This window comes from Xiphophorus couchianus, chromosome 20, assembly GCF_001444195.1.
Source record: "Xiphophorus couchianus chromosome 20, X_couchianus-1.0, whole genome shotgun sequence".
In the NCBI taxonomy this organism is placed as follows: Eukaryota; Metazoa; Chordata; class Actinopteri; order Cyprinodontiformes; family Poeciliidae; genus Xiphophorus; species Xiphophorus couchianus.
The window spans coordinates 25,294,346-25,309,510 of NC_040247.1; the positions used below are offsets into that span (position 1 = coordinate 25,294,346).

Below are 15,165 nucleotides of genomic sequence, written 5' to 3' on the forward strand. Positions count from 1 at the left end.
TGTTACTTTCCTGAATGATAAACAAGCAGGTTTTACACAAGTTTCAAGGTTTTGATGCTATTTTTGATCTTCTATGCCTGGTTTACCATTTGGAGGTCATATTACTTTGTCTTCATGATACGGTTTGTTCATAAACCTCAATGGCCTTCAAACTGCAACTTTGCTTAAACAGCATAATGAGAAGCAGTTTTGATGACTTCCTGAAGGTGGCATGTCATAAACAACAGGAGCTTCTTAAAGAGACAGAAGCCCAATTTCAAAGTTTTAAAATGCAAAGTCAAATGTCATGTTTGATATATATACCATTTGTATAACAATCGTAGGTAAGTTACTAGATAATATAAAATATCACTATGTGCCTAGAAAATAAAACATAAGATCTTTTTTTTTATTTTTCGTCATAATAAAATACATAATACTGCCCATATGAGAAGTTCAACAGGTATTAACACTCCATTTTCCATTCAAAGATCAACATCATAAAAAAATGAAACCACAAACTGTGTTGGAAAACATTGTCTTTTTTTAATAACACAATTATGTCTTACATAAAGTAAAAACAAAAATGAACCCCTTTCTCAGCCCTATCAAACCCACCCTCATCCCGACCATCCCGGCAGTTTTCAGCAGCGATTCAGTCTGGGGATAAAAGAGCATGGCAACGCAGGCGAACATGTTCCGCTGAGGGCCCAGGGACTTTGGACAAACGCTGTTCCCAGCGCAAGACGGCTGTGGATATAAACAGTCTGTGATTTAAAACAAAAAAAGAAATAAAAAAAAAATAAAAATGAACATGACAAATAGTTTGTCTGAGACAAACGGAGACAATTACGAGGAGTGCCGGCATATTCTCTATGCTTTCTGCATCCTACTCTGGGCTCCTGGAGACCTCAGACTTGGTTGACAGAGGATGTACAGCATGGCTTTCTATCAACTCCCCCCAAAATGTCCAAACATAATATTTTCTGGATGAGATCAGGGATCAAAACGATGTTGCCGTCTTAGTGTTCCTTAAACGCCTACAGTAATAAACAAAAATGCCTGAGGTAAGTCGAAGACAGCCACTCACAAACCGTGTGCTTTAAAGCGTCAACGGGCTGCTGGAGCAACCAGGCGATTCAGGCAGCCTGCAGAAACCTCTACAGAAATAATAATTTTAAAAAAAACTAAAGAGATGGATGACAACCAATACTATGCTCAGCTCTCAATGTAACCAAAACACTTTTCTCAAGCAAGAGCAGTACGGTGGAAAACAAAAATGGTGGAGTTAAAAAAAAAAAAAAATTACTTATCCCTGCTGCGAAATACACCAACAGAAGAAGTTGCAAGAACAAAACAATAAAAAACAGGTGGATTCTTTGTATGTGTCAGGAGATTGGCAAATTTGATATTAGAAGAGCAGCGCTCCCATACTGCCAACTTCACTCTGCTCTTTCACAAAGATCTCAAAGTACTGGTAGATGATGGTAACGGCCAGGAGGATTCCTGTCCCCGAGCCGATGGCTCCCAGGAAGTCCGCCATGACGGACAGCCCTCCTATACAGAGCCCTCCGAACGCAGCGGCTGTGGGGATATACCTGCAGAGAAGCAGCAGAATTAGAGACAAAAATAAAGAACAACATCACCTCCCAGTTTCCAATAAGGCTCCTCTTACAGCTGGCTAATAAACAGTTTTAAGATATGTTATCCACTCATCTATAAACACTTTGTAAATCAGTAATTAAGGATGAGGAGACCATATGCTAAAAAATTATGTTTACAAGGAAGTCTGAAAGGTTTAGAATAACATCTCTAGATAAAATATATAGGTGAACAGACTTAGTTCAGTCTGGCAAGAAACCTTTAGACTTTAGTCTCCTTCTCACTCTTATTTAATGAATAATAAACAGTTATTAATGACTTATAAAGTGTTTAGAGATGAATTACTAACATATAAACCAGTAAGGGGAACCTTCTTGTGAAGTGGCACTCCGGTATCTAATGCATTCGGTACCTGTTTAGTTCATGCACCATGGAGGTCTCTCTGTGTCCCCTCATCACCATCTGCTGCTCCTTCAGCTGCTTTGCCACCTGATGAGAACAACATGACATCTGTAAACGTTTCCAGCGTCAAACCCGATCCAGCTGCGCGACACGGCGCTTACGTCTTTGGCTGAAGATCCCGACACCTCGATCCAGGTCTTTGAGAAGAAGGCACAGGAACCCAGCATGAAGACGATGTAGATGACGGCGTGAACCGGGTCATCCAGGACAGAACCAAACGACTCGGGAGGAGAAAGGTAGTAGCAGAGGCCGCCCACTGGGTAGGCCCGGGCTGGTCCTCCACTTGAAGTGTCCTGGAAACATTTTTTTGGTTTGGTCAGGAATCGTGCAGGAAGCGGTTTTAAACTTGACGCAATCGTTTGTTTTTTTAGACGGGTGAAATCTGGAGCAGGGTGTTTCACAGAACTCAGTGAAGACGGCCGAGGGCGACTCATAACGTCTGCCAAACAGACGGTACAGTACACAGATTAAAGAGTCCTGCCATGGCAAAATTTAAGATCAGAGATTCATGTTTAAAAATAAATTGAAGTCAATTTTGGATACATGAGCTCGAGACTTTTTAAGGACGTGCGGACACCCTGTGTTAAAGGGGAGTTTTTCCTTTCCACCGTCGCAACATGCAAGCTCAGTATGAGGGATCACTGTAAAGCCAATGACGGAAAGCAAGCAATTTTCTACAGGTCAATCAATGCAATCTGGCTGCTTTCCTTAGATAAAAACTTTTTAAACTACTTTGAGTAATTAACTGAGCTTACTGTACCATTTGATAACTAGGATCAATTGAAATATATGATTGAGATTTTTTTCTCCTTGGTGAAGTGCATCGAGGCAACACTCGTTGTGAATTGGCACTTTATAAATTGAATTGGTCCTTGTCAACACGTTCGACAAACCAATGAATCTTGCACAAAACAGCTGGAATAAGACAGATTAGACATGTGGCGTCCATTTAATGCAACTGGTTGCACAGAGATTTCATTAAAGGGCGTAAGGAGGTATAAAATGCAAACTTTAAATAAAAGACCAGGCCAGCGACCCCTAATAACCTTTTCCTTCCCATTCACACTGATGTGATACTTTGTGTAGGCCTTCATTAAAATGATTAAAAACATAAAAAGTTTGTTGTTGTAACGTCGCAAAAAGTGGAAACGTTTCAGGAGTACAGCACCATTGTAATACTTACAGACCAGGTTCCTAAGAGATTGACCAGGAAGTTGCCGCTGAAACGCGTCGACAGCATCTGGGAGATCACGTACAGATTGGACACTAAGGCAGACTGCAGGATGATGGGGATGTTGGAGGTGTAGAAAAGCTTGATGGGGTAGGTGTTGTATTGCCCACGGTAACGAGCCGACTTGATGGGCAGGTCCACTCTGAAGCCCTGACGACGTCACAGAAACGGGACCGTGTGATCCAAGCTCGTTTTGTACAACAGAAGGTAATGCGGCGCTAAAAGCCTCACCTGGAAATATATAACCACGGCGAACACGAAGACGGTGGCGATGAGGTTCATGAGGTTAGGCAGGTTTTGTCTGTAGAAAGCTTCTCTGAGGGCGCGCACTTTGTCTGTGCGTGTGGCCAGCAGGTGGAAGAGAGCGATAATGGCTCCCTCAAACTCAGTACCTGGATAAAACACATTGTTTAGTGACAGTAACAAACTGAGATACACATACATGGCAGGTGACCATAAGCATGATCTGTCCGTGACAGATGCAAAGTGACTGACTGAATCGAATGATCTCTAAGCTTAGAGATCTGCTGTCTCCAAGCTTAAAAATACAAAAAAAGAGGATGTTTTCAATGCTAATACCTCTGCCAGTGTTGACAGTTGTGGGGCTGAAGGCCTTCCAGACGATGGTTTCACAGATATTGGTTGCAATGAAGAGAGAAATACCAGATCCCAGACCGTAGCCCTTCTGGAGAAGCTCATCCAGGAGCAACACTATCAGACCGGCAACAAAGAGCTGGAGAGGGGAAAAAATTTAAAATCACAACTTCTGAGCAAAAACATGAAGATTAACAATGATCCATTTCCACTTTTCCATCTAAAACTTTAACAATTTTCTATTCTCATTAGTAATAACCTGAATGATGATCAGCAGGCAGATGCCAGCACCCATCTCTGAAGGATCTCCGTACATGCCCGTCATGACATAAACAATGGCCTGTCCAATGGTGATGATCATTCCAAACACTGCACACAAAAAGAGAAGAAAAACAACGTTAATAGAGGACAGACTAAAATCTTTTTACTTTTTTATTACAAAAAGTATCAAATGGAGGCATCCTCAAACGCAGACGTACATTTCTGAGCTCCATTGAAGAGAGCTCTGTCTTTGGGGGTGTCGCCAACTTCAATGATCTTGGCGCCAGCCAGCAGCTGCATGATGAGGCCTGAGGTGACAATCGGTGAGATGCCGAGCTCCATGAGTGTACCTGCAGGCCAAAGAGGAGAAGAGCTCAGCTACATCGCTAAGGAGACTGCACACATCTGACTACTGAAATGTACAAACTTAGTCCATCCAACTGGAGATAAATTTGCACTTACCCACGACAGACACAAAGAAAATAGATAGCTAGCAAGGGTATGTTAGCAGTTACTTGGCAGATTTTTACTTTCTGCCCAGCACTTCACCATTCAGCGTGAACCAAGCAGAAGATCATGTAATCGGTCACCAGAATGTCTCTGTGGGGTTTTAGTAACGAGGGCTTCTCGCGGATCTTCTAGTTTTTACTGAGAGTGGCAGACGTGCGACATACACACCTCTGTTGGAGGCCAGGATTACTCTCATCCAGTAGAAAGGATCTGCTGAATCTGACGACATGATGCCAAACAGAGGGATCTGAAACAAATGCATAAAAACATCGATGTTAGCCACTGTGCAGAAAAAGAAAAGCTGTCAGAACAAAGTATCGGACCTGGATACAAACCTGGCAGCACACCAGAAAGATGAATAACGTGATGGCGGTCCATAGTACCTTTTCCCTGAACTGAATCTGCAATAAAAATAAAAAAACCCATAAATAAGTAAATAGTTGAGATTCTGACAAAACCTACAAATGTATATTAAAAAAAAGAGGGGGCAAGAGCTTACCTTTCTTTCTGGTTTCTGAATCTCTGGCAGGACTGCGCAGAAAGGCTTGATAACTTCCAAAAATTTAACTGCATGAAGAAAAAAGGGGAGGTGGGGACAAAGAGAGAGGATACCTGTGAGACCCGACAACCTTCTTTTGCGACGTCAGCCACATTTTAACCTCTCTGACCAGGTGAGCGCTGATGCAACGTCATCACTAACCAGCTGCCAGCGAAGCAAAACAACACCAGAGGTCAACTGGTTAACATGATCAAGGCTAAATATGTGAGCCTGAGAAAGCCTCGGAGCTACTGGTGTTCACTGCGCAGTCCCTTTCAGACGTTTCCAGTCTCTGTGAGCTCTGTCCATCACTGATGCTGAATATAACAGTAGCTAGAGACTTAATGACTACAACCCAGATGACACAGTTAATTACAAAGGACAGGTGTCAGACAGCAGCGTTTAATAACAAACGGAAGACAAATTAGGTGCAGATTCAATTGAATTAACATTAGCTAAATGCTAACTGCTGTGTTTCACCGCAAACCCGCCGACAAAAGCGTTCAAAAGCCACAGCCGACTTTATAAATCTGGTGTAATCTGTAAACCAACTCCGCCAATGTTCAGTGAGCCACAGCTTTAAACCTGTGGTCTTTATAAGCAGGTTGAACTTTCCACATAACCTGACGAAGGTTAGCTAGTTAGCTTCCCTGCGAGAGCTCGCTGTTCCCTCCGCTTCCAAGTTTAAAAACGCAAGCCGCTAATTCAGATATCTTCAGGAAGATACGCAGAAGAACAAAAGGGGAAAGCACTTACTCCCCATGGTGTCCGTGGGCCGACTCCTGCTGTGTAGCTGTTAACAGTTTTGAGTGCACAGAGGAGTCAGTGTGGCTCCATCAGCCGCTGCGAGAGGAAAGAGAGAGTCGGAGAGACACGTCACCAGACGAGCCGCAGGCACACGTCACTTCTCGGACGAACAAACATCGCATGATATTATCCGCCACAGGCGGCGTGCACAGTTAAGCAAGCCTTCCAGAATAACTATTTCCATGTGAAAAATTTGTGATTTTTTAAAAAACGCTTATGTTTTAAACAAGCTTCTGTTATCCACAAAGACCTCCTGTCCGCTAGAGGGCGCCCCATTCCTAGAGTAACCAGTGGCTGTGATTTGGAGACTTCAACCAACCTACCCCGCCTCTCTGATTAAAGCTGCAAACCGTTTCTTTTGTTTTTTTTTTTTTCTATCTTTGTTCAAGTAGGGGCAAGGTAACTGCACTCAGGAGAATTTTTAAAACCTAAAATTAGGATTTATAAGACATTTAAGGCCCGCAATCCCTCACTTTTGTTCATTTTTTAAAAAAAAAATTAAAAATCATGGAGTTCACGTTCAAAGGTTTTACAGATATTCGCTGCTTTCAATTACAACAGGGACACACCAGAATAGAATAGAATAGAAATATTATGGACAGAAAATATTTTGAGACTATTTTTTTCTCCACAATATATCTATTCCAACACCACATGTGTAGTAGCAGCAAGTTAAAGATAAGTGGAAGTATTCAAATTCACACAAAGGAAAACATGTAAAAATAAGTATAAGCGCCTGCACAGTAAATTACAACATAAGACACTAATGCTGTACACGTCTTGACAAATAGCGCAATCAGATTAAAAGAAACGTGCAACTTGTAAAAAAAAAGAAAAAAGAGAGAGATAAATAAAAACAGATATATCTGCACTAGGCTTTTTAAACAGTAACTTGAATATACTAACAGGTTATGTTATGTCATTATTTATTCAGAAACAAACACAGCAGACAGCAGAAACATTATATTACAGAAATAAATCGTTTCTCCTATTCTGCCCCCTTAATCTTGGAAGAGAAGCTATTTCCAAATCATCCAGCAGATGGAGCAGGAGTCATCCCCAACATTCTTGTCCAAATATTCTTGTCCAATATTTTTCTCTATTTTCTATTTTGCTTCTTTGATTTTACACCAACGACAAAAGTTTGACGATGCGGTCACAAGAAATTAGGAAATTATCTTTTAAGTTATGGCTTTGTTGACATAACTTTCAAACTATGAAAGTTTGTGCGTTTGTTGACATGCCTTGTGTGAATTCAGTTTTTCCTGGATTCCAGACTGACCCTAAATACAAATATTAATGTCTTCTTTAATTCAATTTTACTGATGCTGTAACATAGATAGGTCTAACGTTTTTCTTTCTATTTAAGATCAACCACAGATGTAGTCACTATTATTCTCATGGAGTTAAATAATTAAGAATGTGCTGAAATGAAAAAAGGAAACAATTACGTTTAAAAATTTTAGACTGGAGAATAAATGCTTCAGATGAAATTTCAGAAGTACAGAAATTAAAGAATAATTTCAGTAGTAATATTACTTCTAGCCACTAGAGGTAGTTGTTGCCCAAATGGTGTATGAAATGATTTTTATTTATAAATTTACATTTATTAATTGGGGCCGTAGCAATGCATATTGGCACCTACTATTCTCCACCTCTTAAAGAAACTCTTTATTATGTATTTATTTATTTTTATTCTGTTACCATCTAAGCTGGTGTATGTAACTTTTATAAAAAAAAATGTTTTTACATTTGTTAAAACTGTCACTGTGTTGTGACAGTATAATAAGAGACACATAATCTATGAAACAAATCAAGCTGCTACTGTACACCACTCCTGGTTGAAAACAACCAATTAGAGCTACGAGGAGGGTCTCTTGCGCTGTCAATCATCCCTGTGAATGCGCTGCTCAATATGCTAATGGTGGAGAAACAACTTATTGTTCCAAGAAAACCTTTTATCCACCATCATAGGTGGCCACGCTAACTAGCCTGAGCAGTCGTGGCAGGCTCTGGTGATTGAGAGAAGCTGCAGCATAGCAGAAAGCATGGAAGAGGCTGTGACAAGTGCATACACAAGCATGATTGATATGCTTGAAACATTTTTCAGATACTTCTTACAGTTCCTACCTTATGATGGTTCATTCTCGTAACATCAGACATTCTAATGCTATCAACATGCTGGTAGCTCAACATTCTAGTGATCGTTCACAGACTAACGGTAGCATTTAAGCTAACATTAAAAATTTAGCTATTTTTTATATCAAAGCTAATCTTTACATATTAAATTAGCCAATGCTAGTCAGCATGCTGGTGACAACCCACATTCTACTGGTAGCATCAACATGCTAGCTGCTCAACATGCTAGTGATAGCCCTCATGCTAATGTTAGCACGATGATTCACAGACATGTTAGTCAACAGGCTAAACTTAGCTATTTTTTTAATAAAAATGCCTAAGCTTAGCATAGTGAATGGAGTGAGTCAATGTTAGTCAACATGCGAGTCATGCTATCGATTACATTTTAGCTAAATTTGGCATTGCTGTTAATTTTCAAAATCAGAAGGTGTGGTTTGGGTCTGACCAATATGCAAACTTTGGCATTCCCCTTTTAAATTTCTTCAGAAATGTTATAATTTATTTATTTATTTTTTGCCTTGTAAAGAGCATAATTTAAATCCGAATTAATAACTTAGCGCGAGTGGAGACATGATTTATAAGGAGGGATTTATCCTCTCTAATACATGTTTAATTCATGATTGCTGTGCGGGTTATTAACTTAATACAGGTGGTGGTGGTAACGCTTTCCCTATGGCCCAGACTATAATAATGCAGCAGAACAAACACATACACACACACACACACACACCCACACACACAGAGTGAAGAGTGGTCTGAAGGCCATTCATCTTGACTTAGATAAAGAGATACTTGTTTGCGTGGTTACATAATGACCAAAGAGCTGTGAGCTAACACAGAGGTGAGGACAAGCAAACATCACAAAGAAACCCTCCAGTCTCTGCTTTTCACAGTACTGTGAATAGTCTGCCGTATTGTGGCTTGAATTCAATAAAGTCTCGACTGTCGGCTGTGTAGGAATTCTGTCGAACTCTGACTTAAACATCACATTCACTTTGTCTCTTAATGGACTGAAAGGTAAATTAGGAATGAAACAGGTAAGCAGCAATGATTTAACATTTTATTGAAGAATTTTCTAAATGCAAATGACGCTATTTTTTTGGCGGGGGGGACAAAAATGAAAGATAGACGAATAAAGAAGTGAGAGCGATGTGGCTTTCTAATGACCTGCCTCCTCCATGCAAGTGGACCTGCGTGTCCTTGCAGATGTTCCGTGTGTCCATAATATGTGCTTTATGTAACACATTGTACTGCGAGCAATGAAGAACAAATGCAGAGCACTGTTTACATTTACAAGTTGCAAGTACGCTAACAAGATAAGAGCACAGACTGTGCCTCGGGCTAGGGTGCTCCAAAGCTAACGAGCTGTAGGGGTCATCTGAAGAGACGGAGCAACAAGCGCTGTGGGTCATTGGTCAGCACTGTCCTTCAAGTGACCTGTGCTTTTTTCATTATTTAGTAAAAGAACGTGAGCAGAAAGCAAACTGAGCTGTTGTTCAGTAGCTCAGATGTGGCATTGATCTGATGTGGCGCCTGGAGAACATGTCTGATGGATCCGTGGCTCAGGCTGAGCGAATGCTCTTATCCAACATCCAACTTTATTAAACCAGGTTTAATAAAACGGCAGATGTGAGACAAAATCTGGACCAACCATTCTCTGCCATTCAGGCAGCTATACTGACTGATTATGTTTTGAGCAAATTTCAAAAGTCTGGTCTAGTATAAAATTGTACTTTTAAGTGGCTTTTCTGTCAAATGACTCAGTGGAAGGAAATTATTAAACTCACCAAGGCAGACTTTTACAAAACAAAATAAAAAAATCAGATCCTATTTTTAAACATCTACCTAATAGCACTCGGCTTTACAAATTGTTGCTTGACGTACACACTTAGCACACACACATACTGCCGCTGTCATAAAATCCATTACATTGGATCTGGCCTCATTTTTACAATAAATTACACACATCACCAGACACGTATGCCTCCACCTACTGATGTAGTGCAGAGTGACACAGAAGTGCAGCGTGCCTGAGGGGGTGAGGCTAATATGCGAGGAAGATGTGCTGTGATGATGATGATGATGATGCTAACACGTAGATGAGTCATATTTTGTCTTATTTATTTATAGGAATGAGTGAATGTAAACAGCACAGTTCACCCTGAGGGCCTGAGGGTCATCTGAGCAGCGTTCTCAGCAGATCATGGATGGACATCAAGAAAACTAGCCTGACAGGAGCTGAGAGTAGTTTTAAAGGAGATTCATCGGATTCAAAGGAGATTCTAAAGACTCCTAACCCACGAGTAAAAGGAGTCAAAAGGTTAACTGGAATAGAAAAGGAAATGAAGTAACACTTCCTGCCTGATCTTGAAACACCATCAGGCTGTGGATGTTTAGGCAGCCGGTTATGACTAGAGAGATCCAAAAGCCCTTTTGTGTTCATTTTGTGTAGACTTTTTCAAATTTAAATCCAAAACCTCATGTAATCCTCAATTAATCCATTTGCAACATGGCACTGCAACAAGAAAAAAAAAAGCCACACCGAAACATAATCCGAGAGAGCAGACGATGTTGTTTTTCTTTCTTTTCTTTTTAGTTTCACCTTCACTTGTGAGTCTATGTAAAGAGTTCGTCTGGAGTTAATTTATGCCTGTGATGGTTCATTACAGTAATTAAGAGGTCGGTGTAAATAGTTCTGACAGGGTGGACCGATGCACGGTGGGAGCCTGCGGCCCGGCTGTGTGGCCCGGACGCCTGGCGGACAGCGCTCTCTGCCCCTAGTTATGTAACACCCTAATTACATCTTGGCTTCAGTTTGCCTTTCCTCTCCTCTTCCTCTGCTTCTAATGTTTGTTTCTGGATTTTTCTGTGGCTGTATAATCAGTGTCGGGCTCTGAGCCCTGCTGCGTTGACACGTCACGCTCTTTTGGACGGTCAGTTTGACTGAATGGGATGGATAAATCCTACTGTACATAAAAGCTACTGGTGTAAACAGGAGGAAGGAGAGGAGAACTGAATGGCTAAATAATGCAACGGGTAACTATTTATGTGATTAGCATCATGCTGCAAACACTGTATGTTGCTCCAGTCCGATTCATTTCCAAAGTCTTTGCATTGCTCATTTTTTGATTGGTTTTAATTTTGTGGAATATGAATAATTGATGTTTTATGTGTTGGGAAAATGGTCCTTAAAATGTATCAAATATGAGACGACACATTTGTCACCAGTAGCTGAACTCTAATCAGATCATGGACTGTTTTGCACGCAGGTCAGAAGATTAATCCCCACAATCATAACACATCTTAATCACATGTTTATCTTCTTAGCTTTAAATATTGTTCATGACAATAGTGGAAAATCAAGAACGAGCATGTCTTCAAAGTCTGTGTGTCGCTTTTGATGTGCCCCCTTTCCGAATAGTGCAGGCGTATCGGGATCAAGGGTGAGGAAGTCGGCATGTTTTGTCGCGTCAGGATGGAGTTATTGTTTTTATAATCAAGATTCAACCGATCGCCCGACAATAAAATTGCAGTGCTTTATGTGTGACCCTAAATGATTTCATTAGTCAAATTAATAAAAGAAAAAAACGTCAAGCCAACAATTTCACCTTCATTCTCATGCATCCAGCATGCAGAGATGAGTGAATCGTCATCAGGGCAGACAGGACAGTGCAGCCAGAATGAGATTCAACAATATTATGTAGAGTTGATGTTTGCTTGCTGCATTCAGGTCGCTTCCTTCTCCCAGGTCTCTGGAGCAATGCGGTAAATACGTTAAGGCAACAGGGTGATCACACTGAAAACTCACCACTTTCCATGCGTGGAAAAACAGGCGGAACGTCATGAGTGCGTACGGACGGTTTGAGCGTTCAACAAGATTTAACACAAATGGACACTGACTGAGCAAATTATCTACAGAGTTTATATACGGAAGAGGCACAAACACCTGACCAGGGTAGTTTCCTAGAACGCACACACAGAGGAATAAATTTAGAAACCTCAGTGTTTTCCCCAACATTGCGTGCTGGCTCACACTTATGGAAAGGTCCTTGACCTTTACATACTTTACACTTACTTTCCATAAGTGTAAAGGTCAAGGACAGGTCCCACAGCAAACAGACGTCACCCAGGATGAGTTCCTGAACTGCAGTGTGTTTTCTAAAGACTGCAGAACTTTACAGAAGTTTTCTATTCTTCCCATGCTACTTTGACAATCAGGAGCAAGCTTCAGATATGGACCCGCGCAGCTTTTCAGCAGGATTTCGTTTTGCGTTAGCAGCAAATCCAACAACACTTTCACGTGGCAGCTCACGGCACGCAGCTGTTTGACTCGATTCCGCTGCAGAGGAGTGAATTTAACGAATGAAGGTACGAGGGCAGACGGTGCGACGTTTTCAAGAATGAGGATGCGACTACAGGGACCGAAAAGAAAAAAAAAATTGACACCCTTTTAAATTCAGCTGCTGTTGCCATAGTGACTTTACCCGCGGTTATGCAAGAACTCCACTTGTGGTGGCAAACTCCACTGTAGTGATGCACAGGCTCACATGTGATACGGAATAATTCAAGAAATGTGTTTGTATTTATTTATATATTTTTTCTTTTAAAGGTGACGAAGCTTATTAAATGTACGGAGCGCAGGCCTGGATGGATGCAGCACACGCAGTGGTGACAGAATGGGATCACTGAGCTGGCTGAGAGCAGCCCACTGACCCCGAGGCTGTTATGTAACACTACTTGCTCTCTCCCTCCCTCCACCACTCCTTCCCTGCAGCGTGGCGAGGGAAGAGCTTATCTGCTACCTCTCCCTCCTCTCATCCGTTGTTCTTTCAAAGCGCAGCCTGTAAACATCAACTGGACACAGTTCTTTGCAAAGAACTCGCTTGTCTCGTTGCAACCACAACACAGACCTTGGTGTATTTTCTTAAGATTTCACACAAAAGTCTGTGCACGATTTTGAATTTTTTTCCCCTACAAATGTAGGTGTGAAGAATGTGCCGTGCGTTTAGATTTCGAACCTTTTCTCATTCTTACACCCCTGAATAAAATCCATTGGCGTCAAATGTCCAGAGGAGTCAAACTGGATTAGATCAATTAGATTTAATGGTGGTATAAACACACCCTGTTCTGAGCAGGCCTCGGAGCTTTTCTCAGAAAACTTTATTGAGCGACCGGCGTTACGAGGGCAGTGTTCCTGTTTTAATTTGCAACAAAATGTGAAACACTTTTCCTTCCACTCCACAGTCACGCACTACTTCGCGCTTTAGCTGTAATGTGACGAAACACGAGAGACTCCAAAGGGTGCAGTGAAGCCATTTTTATACCAAACCTGCACGCTTTCTTTTTCTTTTTCTTTTTTTTACAATTGAATACAGATTTGAAACCTTGTGTCTTAAATTAGGTCTCCTGTTTTATATATATATGTATTTTTTAAACCTTTCATGTTTGTCGAAAATAAAATGTATCAAAAGCGATATCTGAGCAAGGACAGCATGCGCTCTCCCATTGCTGCCCTGACCCGGACTCTTAAAGGTCACAGCGTCTGTCGCGTCACTCATAAAGGGTTTGACCCACTTCAGCCGAAGGGATTACCGTCTCAACAAACCAAACGTGTCTTACCGGTGAAGCACATTGCTGTATTAGAGTTATCTGACTGGAGAGATGTAAGACTAGGAATACTTTGTAATATCTTCCTTATTCACTCATTCACACATTACACACTCACTTCGGAGGCTTGACATGCCAAAATGCGTAGCAAAAATGTAATAAAAAAAGTTAATAATGCTGTTGTCTGACTTATTGGAACACATTGTATAGATGTACAAAATTAAAGATGATTATTTTAATTATTTTGTCTGGCTTATCTCCAGGCAAAATATAATTTCCATTTTAATACTGGATATGGATTTCTAAACCAAATAAACGGTTTAATTTTTTGTAGGAGCCCCTGGAAATGGAGGAAAGGCCACTTATGATGACCTGTTTATGTAGATCCCTACTATAGAAGATGTACATCTATAAACGTTTTAATTTTATAACTATAACCCCAAGGACGTGTACTTTTACACAACAAAAATGTTCAACATGCTGGAGGTTGAGGTCAATATTCAAACCTATTTCCTATTTACTGCTGCACTTTCTCCTCACTGACCCTTTTGTTTTGTGTGATTTCTTTTTATTGAGTCCTTTGATAACAGCAGAGCTTTGTGCTGATGGAAGGAGGATAGAGTAGGAATAGAGTAGAGGACCTGCTGATCTACTGGTTCTAGTAGATTTTATGAATGGTGAGGACTTGATTATGAATTGATCAGAAAGTCTGATTCAGTGATCTGTTATTTAAACAGAGATTAAGGAATGTGTGTCTGATCATGTGTTGACTCTCCAGCATCACCGAGACAAGGCAACAGCAGCCTGTAAGCCATCGGCTCCCTGGGATCAGTCCTCATGTCATCGTCCATGTATGCTGAGTACGGAGGCCTTTTCCTGCCCCCTATGGCCCACAATGCAGAGAGCCGGGAGTTTGCCCAAAACTTTTCAGTGGAAGACTCTGATGTGTTTGGGGTGACACATCCCAAGTCAGGGAAAGTAAACCAGCTCTTGTATCTCCATAGTTTATATGCTAAAATCTTAGGTGTATATAATATTTATATAAGTTATATTATATAAGGCCAACAGCCACAAGACGTTCAGATAAAAATAAGGGTAGTGCAATTTCTAACTATGATTTTCAAATAAAGTTCAGGTTAATGACTAGTAAGATCTAGTCTACCTTGATAGTAAACTGGTTTTGGGTTTATTAATCCTATGAATTTAGTAAAAGTTTTAAGTGGATAGTTTTGAGTAGATTTTATTTCCAGAGTGGATCCACCAGAGTGGCACGTTTCACAGCACACTAATGGCCTCTGCACTCTGTTGACACAAGCCCTCATCTGCTCATGAGCTGTTTTTTATTTATTTATTTATATATATTTTTTTCACGCAGACAACTGATGCGCATGTGACTCCCAGAGCAGATGAGTGGCCTTCGTGGCGCCGTCTGCCT

General features: G+C 40.9%; 1 protein-coding gene and 1 long non-coding RNA gene across 2 annotated transcripts; one reads left to right on the forward strand and one right to left on the reverse strand.

The window, feature by feature from the left end:
- Window positions 1-501: 501 nt before the first annotated feature.
- Window positions 502-6,082, reverse strand: LOC114135845 (protein transport protein Sec61 subunit alpha-like 1). Its single transcript, XM_028003462.1, has 12 exons — window positions 5,934-6,082; window positions 5,139-5,206; window positions 4,975-5,040; window positions 4,808-4,886; window positions 4,348-4,479; window positions 4,128-4,237; window positions 3,854-4,007; window positions 3,506-3,666; window positions 3,227-3,424; window positions 2,145-2,336; window positions 1,994-2,070; window positions 502-1,577 (listed from the first exon to the last, which is right to left on the reverse strand). The coding sequence occupies exons 1-12, from the start codon at window positions 5,938-5,940 to the stop codon at window positions 1,391-1,393; spliced, it is 1,431 nt and encodes a 476-aa protein (XP_027859263.1). The 5' UTR covers window positions 5,941-6,082; the 3' UTR covers window positions 502-1,390.
- Window positions 6,083-8,995: 2,913 nt separating this feature from the next.
- LOC114134921 (uncharacterized) lies at window positions 8,996-14,698 on the forward strand. The gene is made up of 3 exons (XR_003593493.1): window positions 8,996-9,160; window positions 10,254-14,407; window positions 14,509-14,698. It is a non-coding gene; the product is annotated as an uncharacterized LOC114134921 (long non-coding RNA).
- The last annotated feature ends 467 nt before the right edge of the window (window positions 14,699-15,165 follow it).

What these genes read in the sequence shown, in the direction of transcription:
- LOC114135845 (XM_028003462.1), bottom strand. An exon ending in TTCAGAAACCAGAAAGAAAG is followed by an intron (nt 5,041 to 5,138) that starts GTAAGCTCTTGC and finishes TTTTTATTGCAG; the next exon opens with ATTCAGTTCAGGGAAAAGGT. An exon ending in AACTGTCAACACTGGCAGAG is followed by an intron (nt 3,667 to 3,853) that starts GTATTAGCATTG and finishes TGTTTTATCCAG; the next exon opens with GTACTGAGTTTGAGGGAGCC.